Source organism: Macaca nemestrina, chromosome 7 (genome assembly GCF_043159975.1).
Source record: "Macaca nemestrina isolate mMacNem1 chromosome 7, mMacNem.hap1, whole genome shotgun sequence".
Lineage (NCBI taxonomy): Eukaryota > Metazoa > Chordata > Mammalia > Primates > Cercopithecidae > Macaca > Macaca nemestrina.
In genome coordinates this window covers 138178149-138196196 of record NC_092131.1, presented here as the reverse complement: position 1 = coordinate 138196196, position 18048 = coordinate 138178149, and the positions used below count along the sequence as shown (strand labels likewise).

Sequence of the window (18048 nt, the reverse complement as noted above, 5' to 3'; positions counted from 1 at the left end):
GCTGAGATGGGATTAGTAGACTCTGGAGGAGAAGAGATTTCTTTTTGTCCACTTACTGATTGGCACCCTCACCCAGGGGAGGAAGAGCTAAGCCCATGGCTGGAAGGTCAACATGCAGGTGTGGGGGATCTCGTTAATGAGAATCCCACCCGCCTCCTGGTCAAGCAGTGCCAGCCACTGAGCAGAGGGGCCCAGCTAAAATGTCAGGTGAGATCATCTTCCCAGAGGCTATTAATGGGAGGTGATGCAATTCTTTTGAGGGCCCTGTTTATAGCTACACACAACAGCACCAACCCTGAGGAGGCGGCCACGGGGCTATGAATCTGTCAGGCTGGCCTTTCCTAATCAATGGGCCTTCCTGGTTGTTAAGAGCCTCACTAAACGCTGATGCTGACATCTCAGCCTGGAAACATGTAAATTCTGCAGCAGAGGTGAAAATTCTGCAGCAAAATTGTTCCCAGAGGGAATGTGGCACAAATACTTTTGATTCAAGTGAGGGTGTGAGGGGGAGATGGAACTGTGTCCTGCCTTCTCCTGACCGCCCCTCCCTGCAAACAGAAAGTGCCCGCCTTCCGGCCTTGTGGTCCATCTGTGATACCAGGGAGTCCCGGTGATTCTGACCAGGCTCCTAGGAGTGTGTTTGGTGTCTTGGAACAATGTCCAAAAGGGAAGCAAAAAGACAGAAAACTGTGGGATAGTCAAGTTTTGTTTATGCAGCTGCAAATGCCTTTGAAAAAGTCCAGTGGGGTGTGCCAGGTCGGTACCAACATCCACAGGCAGCGGCAGGAAGCAGCAGCTGCTGCTAAGGCATGAAAAAGGAATCCTGGCTTTACAGAAGAGGCGACTCCCCCAGCTCCACCCCACACACAACGATTTTCTCTAGATACTAGGCCTCCTTTAGGAACTGCAAGCAGATTGCACCTCCAACCCCCATCTGTGCCATCTCTCCAGCCCCTTACTCCAGTGAAACCAAGGGCACTCTCACACCCACTTCTCTCCTGCCCAGGACCCCTCCCCGCTGCCCTTCCCTCAATGGAGTTTTACAGGTGGCACCCCTCCACCCCTTCCCTTCACTGGCTGTTTTGATGGCTGAAGCCTGGGCTCTTCTGCCTTCACCCACCTGTTTTCCCAGGAAAGGAGCACATAGGGCTTGTGGGAGGCTTGAGTCTCTGCCTCCTCCTAAGTGGGAGGGGGAACTGCAGAAAGGCTGTGAGCCTGCAGGCTGTCCCCTACAGTGAACAAGCCAGTGGAAGGAGGCAGAAATGTCCCTTTCCTTGCTTGGCCTGGTCTCATTTTTCTGAGTTAGGTCTCGACATGGATACGCTCTCTTTTTTATTCTTCTTCTATGGGACCATCAGTTTTCTGAGCAATTTTTCTCCCCAGGAAAAGCTCCAAACGTTCTTCCTTTTGTACTGTTATAAAACCCAAGAGACTTGAGAGACATAGCAACCAAATGCCACATGTGGACTGTTTGGATCCTGATTTGAACAAACCAGCTGTAATGGGACACTGTTGGGAGTGGTGGGGACATGTGAGTATGGAGTGGGAATTCAGGTGAGATAAAGGAACTACCGCTGATTTTGTCAGGTGTGATAATGGCACGGGGTTATATTAAAAAGAAAGTCCTGGCTGGGTGCAGTGGCTCATGCTTGTAATCCCAGTACTTTGGGAGGCCGAGGCAGGCAGATCACCTGAGGTCAGGAGTTCAAGACTAGCCTGGCCAACATGGTGAAATCCCATCTCTACTAAAAATACAAAAACTAGCCAGGTGTGGTGGTGGGTGCCTGTAATCTAAGCTACTCGGGAGGCTGAGGCAGGAGAAGAATTGCTTGAACCTGGGAGGTGGAGGTTGCAGTGAGCCAAGATAGCGCCATTATACTCCAGCCTAGGCGACAAGAGTGAAACTCTGTCTCAAAAAAAAAAAAAAAAAAAAAAAAAAGAAGAAGAAGAAGAAGAAGAAGAAGAAAATCCTTAGCAGAGATTTATGCTGGAGAATTTATGAGTTACATAAGTCTGAAGTTTGCTTTAAAATACCCCAGAAGAAAAGTAATGGGAGAGATGAATGAAAGAGGACCCGCATGACTTGATTCTTGCTGGAGCGGGGTCATGGGTCCTGGAATCCACTATCCCATTCCTTGTACTTCTGTGCAAGTTTTGACAATTTTCCTGCTGAGGGGACCATAACAAAAAGTTTAAAACTCTCTTTTAAATCTCTGTCATCTTCCTCTCTTTAATCTCCATTCAACTGTTCCAAGTTCCCAACCCCAGTCTGGGCTCATCCCCCCGCCCTTCCAGATTTCACTCATGCCTTCCTCAAGGGACACAGTTTGGGGGTGGAAGGGGGTGGTCACTGGTGGGGACAGAGTCCCTGGGAAGGCCTCTTTTCTCTGCCACCCGCTTACCCTTTCTCAATCAGAATTCCTCTCTCCTTTGATTCCTAGGAGATGAGGAAGCTCTATTTTATCACTCACCACAGCTTTTCCCATCTAGTTGGCTGGGTCCCCATCTGCCCCAGACACTGAGTCTTTTATTTGAGGTTGTCTTGTCCTTGTCTGTAACCTCCCCGAGCCAGAGCACAATCAGTGTTTGTTCAATGGCACTGGACCCTTCTGCAATGTGAACATGCCCACTGTGGGGTCAAGAATTTCACAGACCAAGGAAAAACGGCATCCAGTTCCACAGACATTTACAGAAAGTTGACAGTAGGGGTGACAGCTGGGCACACAGCCACCTCCAGCATGGGCCGGGCCACCTGTACTGCGTGATGGAGTGAGGTAGGAAGCCACCATCTTCATGATCACCTGCAGGGGTGGGGAGGGGGCCCATGGGGGAGACTCCGACTCTTTCTGCCATTATTTCTCTGCTCATTCCCTTCACTGCCAGGCTCCCGCAGCTGCAGAATCAAAATTACCAAACCATCACCCCACCTTCTGAGACACAGTCAGGCAAAGCTAGGCTGTGAGCACCTGCCTCACAGCAGGGACAGGCAGCTGCCTTCCCCAAGGGCCAGCTCGCCAGCTTCCTTGAGAATCATTATTCAGGGCAATGTCATACACTCACTTTCCCCTCCCAAACAGCCCAGGATGGTGTTTGAACAGAGCACAGAAGCCGACCTTTCATTTGCAGGCTGGGCTGGACTCAGTGGCTCACGCCTGTAATTCCAGCATTTTGGGAGGCCGAGGTGGGTGGATCACCTGAGGTCAGGAGTTCGAGACCAGCCTGACCAATATGGTGAAACCCCATCTCTACTAAAATACAAAAATTAGCCAGGCGTGGTGGCACACACCTGTAGTTCCAGCTACTCAGGAGACCGAGGCAGGACAATTGCTTGAACCTGGGAGGCAGAGGTTGGAGTGAGCCGAGATCGTGCCACTGCACTCCAGCCTGGACAACACAGTGAGGCTGTACCCCTGCCCCCCCCCAAAAAAAATCTGCAGTTTAGTGAATTAAAAATCCTCAATGGCAGAGGGGCTGCCCACAGAGCAGCACCCACAAGCCTTCCCTCCTCTAGGCACCAGCGAAACAGTCCACTCCCATAGCCCTTCCCGCCATTGTTAGCCCTCAACACTGTTGTAAAAAGTCAGCTGAGGGCATGTGGGGCGCAGAGATAAGCAGGTCCTGTGGCTGCATCCCTCAGGACCCCCTGGTTCCCCCAGCATCAGGTTCCGATGCCATGGGAGGATGGGACTTCGGCTGGCCAGGACACAGAAGAAGGTCACGGTCTCCTCTGCTTTCCCCAAAAGACTTGGGGGCATTTCTCAACTCTTTGTCTTTAGAAGCTCTTTGTACAGAGAAAGGCCTGTTTATGACACGTCTAAGTGAGAAGCAGTTACAATAACTGGACGTGAGCACAGAGAGGACAATCTCACTGCTGTAAGGAAAACCACTTAGAGTTCGGAGTCCAGCTTGGGGCCAACTAAACGGGTGACTCTCAGTGCTGTGTGTAACTGATCACGATTCTAAAATAACCACTTTTCCCAATTTCCCCCATTCAAATCATTGCTGATATTTTACTCTTTTACTGTATTCTATTTTTTGAGACAGAGTCTCACTCTGTCACCCAGCCTGGAGTGCGGTGGTGCAATCTTGGCTCACTGCAACCTCCACCTTCCAGGTTCGAGAGATTCTCCTGCCTCAGCCTCCCGAGTGTCCTGAGTAGCTGGCCCTATAGACACCCACCACCACGCCCAGCTAATTTTTATATCTTTAGTAGAGACAGGGTTTCTCCATGTTGGCCAGGCTGGTCTCGCACTCCTGACCTCATCTGATCCACCCACCTCGGCCTCCCAAGGTGCTGGGATTACAGGCGTGAGCCACCACACTGGGTCTGCATTCTATTTTGACCTTCACCAAAGAGCTTGCCCTGTGTTGCCCCATCAGTGGCTTCCTCTCCTTAGAAACCTGGCTGTGTGAAGGTAAAGTTGTGTTAACATGACCAAAGGGACATTTAATATTTGCAGTGTCTCAGCACCAAACATGTATACAACTTCCTGTGACCGTGCAGGTAAGACCTTGCAGAGACTGTAGACGGGTCATTTGAACCAATTCTCTTGGGTGGGATGTAGGAAACGGAGCTTTTGTCATCTTTCATTGGTTCCAAGATGTACATTTTTGGATCTCTGAAGTCAGGAGGCATCTCCCAGACGATGGTATCATATTCTTACTGTTGGCCTGGAGAGAAGGCAGGTGCTCCGGAAGAGGACAGTACTGTTTCTGCTAGCCGTCCAGGGCTACCCAGCCTCAGACTGTCAGACGTTACATTCTCTGCTTGATGTTCTTTTGGATCACACTGATTGTACAAATTCAGAAAGCAACCTGCATGAGTACCACCGGCTTGGGACTCCTGTTCTCAGGGGAGGATTTTTCACCCCCACTCAGTGTCAAGGTTGAGACACACAGGTTTCCTTGCTCCCCCTTTCTCATTTACCCTCTCACTGAGGGCATCACAGCTTTATTTGGTGGGGGTAGAGGGAGGTTCCTATTAGACTCCCCATCTTAGGCTTTTTTTCTTAGTGGTCCATAAAATGATGATGCATCTTATCACCATGGTTTCTCATAAGTGATGAAGAAAGTTTCTGTTACAAATATTGTATATGATATTTGAAATGATCCTTCATGTGAATAGAAAAGGAGATAGGATTTTGAAGAAATGGTTTCATGAGATGAAACTTTCCTGTCTTGTCCTAAACCACTTCCTATCTGAGCTGTTCATGAGGCATTCCCTCCCCAGCACCGGGAACCTGCTGGCTTCCCTTGACTTTCGGGATAAAGGCAGAGTTTTTCTACATGGCCAAAGCCCTGCTGGTCCTGCCTGTTCTCTGGTCATTTCCACACTATATTCCATTCTCTCCCCTCCAGCTTTCAATCCTCGCATTCTCAACCTTCCACATCGCCTCTCATCACAGAGCCCTGGCATGGTGGCTCTGTTGGGAAACTTCTCTCTCCCTGGTTGGCTTAGCTGATCTCCGTTCCAGTGTCACTCTTCAGGAGACTTCCCCCGACGCTGTCAGACCCCGACGGCAGGCCCCTGCAGCACTACGTGCTTCTCTCCCAGCATAAACACAAGCTGCAGCTCTACCTTTCTGTGATTCTTGATCAATGTTCAAATCCTTCGCTGGACTGAGCACTCCGTGAGGCAGGAATCAGGCCTGTTTTTACTCAACATTGTATCCCCAGAGTCAAGCCAGGCAACTGGCAGTTGGTTGATGCCTAAGTATAATTTGTAAATGGATGGATGAATCCAGGTGTGAGCTGCCCCCACAAGCAGGCAGTAAACCTCTGGAGCCTGGCGCAGCCAGGGGAAGCAGAAAGAGCAACAGACTTGTCATCAGAAGGCCTCTACTTTTGCCATAATGATGTGACCTTGGGAAAATCCCATCCTCTGTCTGTTTCCTCATCTCTAAATTGGGAATATCATTTAGTCTGCCTGTAAGATAGGGATGTTTTGTGAGGCTGTGAAGACACTTTGAACTATACAAGTTATGCCCCACCCACAAGCTTCCAGCTCAGCAATGGGCTCCTATGCCAAGCTCTGTTGATATGAGTTGGTTGACTGTCCCCTTCCCCAGAGAAAGGGAGATGAGATCTTATCATCCTTGGGGAGGGGTGCTCAAAGCTTTGGGTCATGAAAGGACCATGTGGCCTTGTGCTTCCTCATCTTTACATTCGCCCTTTTCAAAAACCCTCATGGAATTTCTTAGGCCTTCAAGGCCCAATGGCCTAGGTATATAAGAAAAGGAACCTCCTGTTGAGGACCTTCTGGTCTTTATTCTTGACACAAAGTTGGGGCCATTAGCCAGAAGAGGGAAAAGGGTGGGGAATGGGAAGACTCCTTCTTTCCTTCTCTCCTGCTTGCAGACTGGTCTTCAGACAGAGACACGGCTGAGCAGGGACAATGACTGTACCTTCTGGGACAGAGCTCCTGGGACAATCATCTGCAGGTGTATGCATTGCACCTACACCTGGCAGAATGCATGAAGTTGCTTACTTTGCCTCTGGGACCTGGACTTTAATATTAAGGTAGCTATTTACAGCAAAGCCTTACTACTTTCTCCCATATACCTCATCTTAGAGATGGGAATCCTGGGTTTCTGTTTCATCTGTATTGATTAACTATATCATTTTCCCTCTCTGAGTCAATTTTCTCATCAGTTACATGGAAATAATCATAATAATAATAATGCCACCCACCTTCCTATCTCACTGAGTTCTTTTAAGGATCAAGTGAGGTCATTTGTCAGACATAAGTGCACGGTAAGTGAAAAATCAATGCAAACGAAAGGCAATATTATTTTCTCTATGCATTTTAAATCCCTGCTTCTGTAGCAGGAAAGCACCATGCTGACTTAGTTATTCCGAATTAACTCAAATATTACCCAAGATCTAGAGTCCATAAGGTATGTAGGCAGAGAGTGAGATGTGAACAAATCCTTCATCACAAATCAATTCTCAAGCAACTCTCCAGGGCCAGCCATTCTCCCTCTGGAGAAGGGGACCCTGAGGGGTATTCACTCTCTAATTGTTTTAACAGCTTGGCTGCCCTGCCAGCATCCTCCCAGAAAACCAGATTGGTGAGGGGAGGTGCAGAATGAAGAATGAACTGGCACCTCAGCGAATCTGGATTCTGTGGAGAGGGTGGAAGGCTACACTACAGACACACACCCCTGCAGGATAATTCTAGCTGGATGCCGCAGCAGGATGGAGGAGAACATGCTTCTGCAAACCTCTTGGAATGCATCACTGACTAGATTCTGGTGATCAGAGCTTCCAGCCGGCCAGAACTTCCTCAGTGCATGATCTGCTGAGCAGCTCTGACAAGGGTTCACTGGTGTCCTGGTGGAATACGGAGCCCAGGCCCTCGGAGCTCCCACTCTCCAGCTGGAAGCTGCCCACCAGCTCCTGGATCCATTGCAGGTCTGCGGAGAACTCCTGCCTCAGAATCTCAAACTGGGTTTGCAGATGGTCCAGTTTCCTGGCCACGCTTCCGAGGCTAGATCCCGTGGCCTGGATGTCTTCTCGCAGCAGCTTCTTCAATGACTCTACCTTGCGGAACTCATACCTGAGCTGGGACAGGTCGTGCCGGGTGCTCTCGTTCTCCTCTCGGTACCAAGCTTCCTTCTCATTGAAGATGGAGACCAGGGCCTCCACATCGTCCTGGATGGTATCGTTGGCCTCCACCAGGGCATGGAATCCCAGGTCCACCCGAGCCACGTCTTCCACCACACAGGCAAAACGTTCAAAGTTGACGTAGGAGTTGTTGCGAGGCATGCTTGAGTGGCATTTGAGAGTGTACTCTCTCAGGCGCTTGGTTTTCAGCTGGGTGGGCTCTGTCTTCCGCTCTTCGGGGGCTCTGACTTCTCCTTTTGACTGGTGGGTGTTCAGACAGAAGAACCAGAGTGTTAATTTGCCACCCGCCCCAGAGGGCAGTTTGAGGGGCAAGCAGAAGGCACACACAAGCGGCCTCTGGCATTCATTGCATGCATCAGGGCGGGGAGAACCAGGGCAGGATGAGCAGCCCCACAGACAGTAAGTGAGGTCAAGGAGTGTGGGGCTGCTGCCTGCATGCTCATTCAGGGCAGAGGGGTCCACAGTCATTACAGAGAGCTCCACACGCATAGCATTTAAGGGGTGCTCATGCAGACAAGCAGGCTGCAGCCAGGACTCCACAGGCATCTGCGCAGGGCTGCAGTGCGTGAGGCCAGGGCTCACGCAGCGGGGCTGAGGAGCATCTCTCCTTCAGGGCTCCTTGGGCCTTCTCCATCCTTCAATGAGCAGATGAAGCTGAGCAGATGAAGCCGACCTCCTCTCAGACTACTCCAGCCCTTCCTGTTCTGTCTTCCACAGGCCTCACCTTCTCTTTGTATTGATTGATTGATTATTATTTTTTAGAGAGATGGGGTCTTGGCATGTTGCTCAAGTTGGTCTTGAACCCCGGGGCTCAAGCCATCCTTCTGCTGCCTTGGCCTCCCAAAATGCTGGGATTACAGGCATGAGCCACTGCGCCTGGCCTGCCTCACCCTCTCTTATCTCTACCTTTCTTATGGTCATTTCATCCTTGCTGGCCTTCTCACGTAACAGTTAAGGTAAATGGGAAGTCTGGTGATGTCCCCAGGTGTGCATAGCTGGCCAGTCAGCAGAATTAGGGCCTGAATCCTGCTGAGTCTCACCCTCTCAAAGTGCTCTTCACTACACCAGACCACAAGAGCCTCTGGAAAGCCAGCAGCCGGGAGCCCAACTGCAAGGCGAGTTAGGCAGGGATTCATCTTTTCGCTCCAACTCTCCCCAGAGGGAACAGAATTGCCCTGACAGTGGCTGTCTCTCTTCCCCACCAGGCCTCTGTCTCGGGCCCCATTCCTCAGGGCCTGAGGAGGTGGGTGGCTGATTTAAGTGTCATCCTTGACTTAGAGCCCCAAAAATCAGAAGGAAGGAGGGCTGGTCACAAAGTTGGGGTTTTCAATTGTCATTGATCTCTCTACACCTGGGGAGTCCTGATTTCCACTTGGAGAAGTGGCAGTGACACACCCTCCAACAAAGAACGCTGTGTAAGTTGGCCCCAAAGAAAAAGGGTTTCAACTGAGGTTTGTGAGAGTTTCATTTCATAAGTTACCTGAATTTGAGACACATAAACTTAAAATGGCAAGCAAATAAACCTATTCGAACAAGCCCAGGCCCTTTGGGGCCCCTGGCTAGCTTTCATCTGTGCCCAGGGTCAGCGTTTCAAGCAAAGGCCTCTCTACAGGCCCTCTGCATCCGGCTGCCTAGGCCAACACTGGCGACAGAGCAGGGACCCTTTGCCCATTGGAACTCATGGCTGTGCCCTTACCGTGATCCAGGGGTGTCTGAGAGCCTCTTGGATTGTGAGCCGTTTCCTGCAATGAGGATTGGGAAACAGTGATGATCCATGAGGACAGAAGTTGGGAGCAACCATCTCTGTTCTCACTCTTTTTAGAACTATATTTTGGTATTATTTGGCCACTGCTGTCAAACCAGTGGAATGGAGGATGCAGAGATGGATGGGAACTGGCTGCAAATTCTGCACTCCAGGGGAAGGAAGCAGTCCAGGCAGACCCCTCAATAGAGTGGCCTTGTTACCTAAACCCATACTGTTAGTCCCAAAGCTGAATGGCCTAAGAAGTCATAAATGCTCTAATGAGCTTCCATAATCTTCCAAAAGCCAACCCTCCATTGCTAAATCCCTGGTCTCTGTTTTTCTGTTTGCCTCCTGGATCCGTTCTCTGCCTTTTGCTGCTCTGTACCCAGGTAAGTGACTCTCCCTAGCACTGCTCTTAGACAGGAAAATCAGGGCCCTTGCACTCCAGACAACCCCACTCTGGCCCTCTCTGAAGTCTGTGGGATAGAGAGGACATGGTGTTCTCGTCTGTGGACCTTTCTTCCTGCTCCATCCAGGGCATGCTCCGGGTACCCAGCACCCTGCAATCCCTGCCTATTTCATTCTTTGACCCCACAGCCACGTGGCTCACCCTGGCCCCTGGAGAAGGGATAGGGTTAGCATGTCTTCCACCGCCGCACTGTACTGACCTCTCCGAGCCTACTAGCTCCTACTCCCAACCTGAACTGGCTTGAAAATCCTGCCACTTAACCTTTTCACATCTGAATTCCAGGTGCCTTTGGGACAGACTGCACAAGGTAATGAGCCCTAAAGAAACCCAGGCTGACTTCCAGCACACACACACACACACACACACACACACACACACACACACATTATTCACATTTCAACAGGAGAAGAAAGCAGAAAGACTTGAGCAAACAAGACGAATGCCACGTCTTGGCTAGGCCACACTTCCCAGCACCTGCCCGGATTAGACCACAATGGTGCAGATGACAGCTATGTCAAAGCAGGGACACACTGACAGGTCTTTGCCAGAGGTGATAGGAAGGGATCGGTACCTGAGAAACCAGTGGCTTCTCTGTCCTCTTACCGGGTCTCTTTAACCAGAAGCTTCCGAATGAAGTCCTTGGCCAGCTCGCTCGTCTGGCTGAAGAATTCCTCATCAAAGTCGTAACTCACTGCCGTGATATTTGCCAGTGTTTCCTGCTTCGTGTCTCCCAGGAAAGGGGATGCTCCACTTAGGCTGAGTACAACAGACAGGGAATCACATAACTAAGGGAAAAGTAGGTGGAAATGGGGATGATGGACTAGGGGAACCCTGCCCCATGACTGCTGCATGGAGCTGGAAGGCTCCCAGCAACACAGCCTGCCCGCTCTGGGCAGCCAACCAGCAACCCGTTCAGCTGAATCCAATTCAATACATGTTCACGGAGCTCCTCCTAAGCACCCGACAGAAACTGTGTCTTCAAGGGATGTGAAAGCGGAGGGGAGAGAAACACAGAGACGTATCTCTTTGTGATCCCCAGCAGGACAAAGCAGAATATAATGGAAGGACAGGGGAGCACAGGAAAGAGGGAGGCCCAGTGCGGCTTCACGGTGACATGGATATTTGCATCGTTTGTGTCTTGAAGAATAAAGAGGTTGTCAGAGACAGGAGACAGAAGGAGAAGGAGACAGAAAGCCCTTCTGGGTTACAGGAGCAACTTAAGCAGAGCCCAAGAAGTTTGGAAATAGATGGGCCATTAGGGACAGGAAGGATCTGTGTGGTTCCCCAACAGGGACTGTCAAAGATGTCATACAAATAATGACTTCTAAATCTACTATCGCCTGACTCAGATTTCAGTTGCTCATGGGATGCCTTTGTAGAGGCATGATCCAGGGGTGTCTGGATCAGAAGTGCCATTGTCCCAAACTTATTGTGTCCAAACCCATTCCAAGCATTCCCTTGATGAATGACATTACTTCATGAAAGTACCCAAGCTAGAAGCACAGGAGTCACCTTGGACCCTTCTTTCTATTCCCTTGACACATCTGACTGGCCAAAAGCTTCCTTGTTGGTTCCGTTTACTAAATATCTCTTGAAAGTCATCCCCATTTCCACAGCCACTTTCTTAGCATGGTGGCAGCAAGATGCACTGGAAACATTTTGATATTGCAATTTGATAAGCCACTCATTAGCTGTGTGAAGCTAGAACCCCTCTGAGCTGTAGTTTCCTCATCTGTAAAATAAAGAAACTAAAATTCCCACCTCACATGATTGTTGTAAAGAATAAATGCATACAAAAGCCTTATGTAATCCTGGCCCACATTAAGGGCTCTGGAATTAATGGCCATTATTATTGTTATTGTGAGAACACAAAAGCCCTCTATGACCTTCCATCTTCTATAGGATCACATCTAAACTCCTGAGCAAGGCATTAAGCGTCGGTCCTTACCCCATGCTTGGTACATTTCAGCCGAACTTAAGGTTTACCATTCCTTTTCTCACGCTGTTTCCTCAGCCAGCACAGCCCTTCCCTCCTTCTCCACCCACATCCCATTCATTCCCTACATCCCAGTTCAAATCGATCCATCAATCATGTGGTCTATTCCTCTCTCAATAAACCTTCAGCAAACCAGTGGCTCCCATCTGTGTCTCAAAGAGGCGTGTTCATGCCTCCAGCCTAACCTTGGTTCCACTGGGTGTGAGTTAGGTGTATGGTGTGTTTCCCACAGACAGGGAGCCCCAGCAAGCAGGGAAGACCCTCCTTCATGTCGCATCCTGGGGCCTGGTACGGTGCCTGCCATGGAGCAGATCTCAACAAAGCTGTTAAATTCAAACAAGCCACAAGAAGACTATGCCTTCAGCAGACACTGGGATTCCTTCTTTTTTGAGACGGGATCTTGCTCTGCTGCCTAGGATGGAGTGCAGTTGTGCGATTACGACTCACTGTAACTTCTGGGCTCAAGCGATCCTCCTGTCTTAGCCTCCCAAGTAGCTGGGACTGTAGATGTGTGCCAGCACACCCCGCTAGTTTTTTGTTTTGTTTTTTGTAGAGACGGGGTTTTGTCATGTTGCCCAGCCTGATCTTGAACTCCTGGACTTAAGCATCTGCCCACCTCAGCCTTCCAAAATGCTGGGATTACATGGGATTCCTTCATAGTTCAAATCAGAGTCCTGAAGAAATCAAAGTTTCAAGAGCCAGAGTCAGACTATTCTGGCTCTGATCTGAAACTATAGATTGATGGTTCTCAGCCTTCTCTTTGCATCAAATTCAGCTGGAGTTTTAAAAGATATAGATACTAAGACTCTATCCCCAGCAATTGTGATATAATAGATCTGGGGTGGGGCCTGGGCCATGGTGGGTGTTAAAAGCTCTGCTGTGCAGCCAGGGTTGAGATCTTCTGCTGCAGCTCAGGGGGATCCACCATGTCACCCAGGGTTCCTACTCCAAGTGCTGCTGGGAGAGTCAGAGACCTGGTTCATAGGGATCATTGAGAGAATGATCCCCTCAGCTGCTGAGCACTGGTGCCCCCTGCCCCAACCAGTTGACTCTTACTCCAGTGTGCTATAAAAATAGCATTTTCCATGTGTGCCGTGAAGGGAAAATGGTTGGGAAGGGCTGATGGAATGAATAGTCACCAGCCCACTGTGCATGTGCCAGAGCCAGGGCTAGGAAACTTGCACGTTGACTTATTTAGCTTTTACAACACGCCCATGGCAGGAAGTTTGTGATTCTCGTTTTTCTCATGAGAAAAACAAGCCCAGAGGTTAAGTCCCTACCCAAGGTCACAGAGATGGAAAGTGATAGTATCATGGGACTCCAGCCCCAGAGGTAACTCACTACACACTGGAGCTATGCAGGAAATCTCTGTCTAAGCAACTGAATACAGGCAAAGAGGAAGGAGAAAGGAGGAGAGAGACAGTGAGAGGAAGAAAAGGGGATCTGGGGAAATGAGGAAAGAAAGAAGAGGCAAGATTGGGGAGGGCATAAGTAGCTTCACAGGGCTGTCCAAAGAGTTCTGAGTGAAGGGGACGGGCACAGTGACTCACACCTGTAATCCCAGCACTTTGGGAGGCTGAGGCAGGTGGACCATGAGGTCAGGAATTCAAGACCAGTCTGGCCAACATAGTGAAACCCTGTCTCTACTAAAAATACAAAATTAGCCAGGCATGGTGGTGGGTGCCTGTAATCCCAGCTACTTGGGAGGGTGAGGCAGGAAAATTGCTTGAACCCGGGAGGCGGAGGTTGCAGTGAGCCAAGATCGTGCCACTGCACTCCAGTCTGGGTGACAGAGCAAGACTCCGTCTCAAAAAAAAAAAGAGTTCTGAGTGAAAAGTAACATTCTCCAGTACACCTCAGTCTGGGGGAGGCTAAACAGGGGAGTCCTGGCATTCTACAGGAGAAATGCAGACACAGGCTGTACAGAGTGGAGAGCCCGAGGCTGCTCCCGTGGATGCCTACTCAACCTCAATGCCAGGGTCAGATGGATACAATGAACCTACAGCACTTAGCCTCAGGCTTGCTGTGTGGACTTAACGCATCTGGATTATGGTGGGTGCTTAGTAAATGTCAGTCTGTCAGCCTGCCCCTCTCTCATTCCTTCTGGTTCCCCCAGATCTAAGCTGAGCCAGAGCCCCTAGATCAGGGATACTCACAGGATGTAGGTGATGACGCCTATGCTCCTGCAAAATAAAGAACAGTCAAGTCAGGGCCACCTGGGTCCAATCCCCGACGAGCAAGGACACCCTCATGGATCTCAGGGGAAGAGGTCACTTGCCTCCTCCACAGTAGACCCTGGATGCCGTCTCATGCTCCACACCCCTCTCCATCCCTCTCCTCAGCAGCAGCCCGGGATGTGTGTGGAGTCATCGAGCTCCGAATCCTGAGTCTGAAGACCCAAGTTCAAGATCAGACTCTTGCACTTGCAGGCTGTGTGATTTAGGTAAGTCCCTTACCACCTGGGAGCCCTTTTCCCCTTATAAAATGAGGATAATGATAACTACCTCACAGGACTGTTGGCAGGATTTTAGAAAACCAGGTAACAAAGGTGCTTGGCCAACTGTAAAGCAGGGTCCAAATGAAACGAGTCCCATCTGTGCAGAGAACTAATCCCTGCAGTATCCGCAGGCCCAGCACAGTGCCCAGAATGCATGGACTTTCAGTGACCACTTGGTTGGCCGACTGAGTGAGCTACTGTTACTATTATATTTAACCTGGCTGGGGCAGGCCCAGGGGTGAGCCTGCACCCTCCACCTTGCCTCTCTTTTTGCTCCTCCATTCCTGATAAAGCTCTGACCTGGCCAGGAGCTAACTGGCCTCAGGTCCAGGCCTAGAGGCCTCCAGCTGCCCTGGCCACAGGTCTAACATACTGGGGGAGCAGCCAGAGGCTCTGAACAGTGAGTGTGGAATAAGGGGCTTTCATGGTTAAGGGGATGTCACCTGGAGCAGGATCTGAGGCCTTCTGCCCTTGGAAAGATTGCTAGGTCACCTGGGTGGCCTGTCCAACTTACCACATGTCAGCCTCCAGACCCAGGGGTTCGTAGTTCACAATTTCTGGAGCTGAAAGAAGTCATATTAAATAGTCAACATGAGTGTGAAAATGAGAGGAGAGATGGTTGTAGGGAATTTTAGGGAATTTGGTGCCAAATGTCTCCATCCTAAATCTCCAGGAAAATTAGAGCAGCAGATAAAGGTGATCTGCGTCTAAGATTTCTGAGGAAAGGAGTTGCCATGGCCCAAATGTTTGTGTGTCCCCAAAATTCATATGTTGAAAGCAAATCCCCAATGCAATAGTATTAAGAGGTACAGTCTTTAGGAGGTAACTAGGTCATGAGAATGGAAACCTCTCAAGTGGGACTAGTACCCCTATAAAGAGGCCTGAGGGCTGGGTGTGGTGGCTCACACCTATAATCCCAGCACTTTGGGAGGGTGAGGCAGGAAGACTGCTGGAGCCCAGGAGTTGGAGACCAGCCTGGGCAACACAGTGAGACCCCATCTCCACAAAAAATTTTTAAAAATTACCTGGGTGTGGTGGTACATGCCTGTAGTCCCAGGTACTTGGGAAGAGGCTGAGGTGGGAGGATTGCTTGAGCCTGGGAAGGTTGAGGCTGCAGTGAGCCATAATTGTACTACTACTCCAGCCTGAGTGACAGAGTGAGACCCAATCTTAAAAAAAAAAGGGAAAGAAAAAGAAAACGAGGCCTGAGAGAGCTTGTCTGCCCCTTTGGTCATTTGACAACTTAGCAAGAAGGTGCCATCTATGAAACAGGGTGAGCTCTCACCAGATTCCAAAGGTGCCTCACTGGCACCTTGACCTTGGCCTTCCCATCCTCCAAAACTGTAAGCAATAAATTTCTGTTGTTTCTAAATGACCCACTTTAAGGTATTTCATCAAAGCAGCCCAAAAGGACTAAGAAAAGAGTTGTCTGTTATCCTGGTAGAAACCTTTTACAAACAGGCCTTGATAGGAAAAGGAAAAGTACACAGAACACCTGAAAAAGGAAGAGGAGAGCAGGGAGAGGAAGGTACAGGAAGGAGAAATGGGGCCTTGGCTATGCAGCCTGCTTTAGAACTCTCTGGTAAAGACCAGTCATGTCAGTGCTGGAAAGCGATGAAGAAGGAGGCATTTTCCTCTGAGTCTGGTCTGAAAGAGGGTCCCTCCCACCTGATGAGCAGGAGGACATTCTTGGGGGCCCCTGAGACAATGAGCTTGAGGTGCCTGAGGGGCAGCCAGGGGAAGATGTCCAGGGACAGGCTTCAGGGGAGTGGGTCAGAGCCATCATGTTTGGAGCCATCCATGTACAGAAAGGAGCAGGAGCTGAGCCAACGATGTGATGACCAGGAGAGGGTGCAGAGTCTAGGAGAGATGGCTCTGCCAAGGAGACAAGAAGACCAAATGCTCCCCAGAGATCAAGCAGATAATCCCTGGAAAGTGAGTGTTGAATTTCACAGCCCCACAGTGCCCAGAGTGTCAAGAAGGTACAGGCTGGGCACGGTGGCTCACATCTATAATCCCAGCACTTTGGGAGGCTGAGGTGGGTGGATCACTTGAGGTCAAGATTGGAGACCAGCCTGGCCAACATGGCAAAACCCCATCTCTACTAAAAATATAAAAAAAGTAGCTGGGTATGGTGGCGGGTACTTGTAATCCCGGCTACTTGGGAGGCTGAGGCATGAGAATTGCTTGAACCTGGGAGGTGGAGGTTGCAGTGAGCTGAGATCATGCCACTGCACTTCAGCCCGGGTGACAGAGTGAGACCCTGTCTGGGAAAAAAAAAAAAAAAAGGACGGGTGTGGTGGCTCATGGCGGTAATCCCAGCACTTTGGGAGGCCAAGGTGGGCAGATTACCTGAGGTTAGGAGTTTGAGACCAGACTGACCAACATGGTGAAACCCTGTCTCTACTAAAAATACAAAATTAGCTGCGCGTGGTGGCGCATGCCTGTAATCCCAGCTACTCAGGAGGCTGAGGCAGGAGAATCGCTTGAACCCAGGAGACGGAGGTTGCAGTGAGCCAAGATTACGCCATTGCACTCTAGCCTGGGCAACAAGAACGAAATTCCATCTCCAAAAAAAAAACAAAAAGAAGGTACACAGAAGTGGAGGTAAGGCATAGATGACACTTTTTAAAAGCTTGGAGATTATGGAGACAAAAGAGAGGAGAGTAGCTTAAGAAGGACTGTTCATCCATGCTTTTTACATTTTCACTGCTACATGGTAATCCATCATGTGAATGTGTATCATTTTGTAGTCATTCTCTCAGAGTTCGTTTAAATGGCTTCCATTTTAAAAAATTATTGAAACGACATTGCTATGAATTTTTTTTTTGCATGTGTTTCCTAATGTGCACATGAAAGACTTTCTTTAGGTCAGTGATAATTCAAAGTGTGGTCTGCAGAGACAAACAGTTCATAGACTCACTGGTCCAACAAGATAGGCACAGAAATTTGGACTATGCATTTAGAGACTCTTATAGCAATGTGACACTGCTGTGACATCCAAACTGTGGTCATTTTTCTAATAATTTATTTGTTTTTATTTTTGTTTTTTTGAGACAGAGTTTCATTCTTTTTGCCCTGTCTGGAGTGCAATGATGCGATCTCGGCTCACCGCAACCTCCACCTCCTGGGTTCAAGTGATTCTCCTGCCTCAGCCTCCCAAGTAGCTGGGATTACAGGCACATGCCACCAAGACAAGCTAATTTTATATTTTTAGTAGAGACAGGGTTTCGCCATGTTGGCCAGGCTGGTCTCAAACTCCTGACCTCAGGTGATCCACCTCCCTCGGCCTCCCAAAGTGCTGGGATTACAGGCATGAGCCATAGCACCTGGCCTAAGAATTTATTTTTTATTGTATCTTACTGAAGTAGCAGTTCAAGACAGACTGATTTTTTTGTTTGTTTGTTTTTGAGACAGGGTCTTGCTTATTTACCCAGGCTGGAGTGCAGTGGCACAATCACAGCTCACTGCTGACTCAACCCCCTGGGGTTAAGCGATCCTCCCACCTCAGCCTCCCAAGTAGCTGGGACCACAGGCATGTGCCACTATACCAGCTATTTTTTTAATTGTTTTTGTAGAGATAAGGTCTCACTACATTGCCCAGGCTGGTCTCAAATTTCAAGCCTCTGGCCTCAGCCTCCCAAAGTGCTGGGATTACAGGCGTGAGCCACCACGTCCAGCCAAATTTTTTTTTTTTTTTTTAAAGCTTTCATCAT

General features: G+C 49.5%; 1 protein-coding gene across 4 annotated transcripts in view; it reads right to left on the bottom strand.

The window, feature by feature from the left end:
- LOC105488766 (death associated protein kinase 2) overlaps positions 1–18048 on the bottom strand; it is a 141458-nt gene that overhangs the window by 8694 nt on the left and 114716 nt on the right. For 2 of the 4 annotated variants that reach the window (XM_011753171.3, XM_011753178.3), the window contains exons 6-10: positions 14847–14895; positions 13992–14018; positions 10443–10595; positions 9323–9368; positions 4518–7866 (exon numbers count right to left, since the gene is read on the bottom strand). In XM_011753171.3, coding sequence (XP_011751473.2) covers positions 7258–7866; positions 9323–9368; positions 10443–10595; positions 13992–14018; positions 14847–14895 — 884 coding nt within the window. In that variant the 3' untranslated portion in view covers positions 4518–7257. Of the gene's footprint in view, positions 1–4517; positions 7867–9322; positions 9369–10442; positions 10596–13991; positions 14019–14846; positions 14896–18048 lie in introns of those variants that run through there. The other 2 variants (XM_011753188.3, XM_011753224.3) reach the window with 2 other exon arrangements.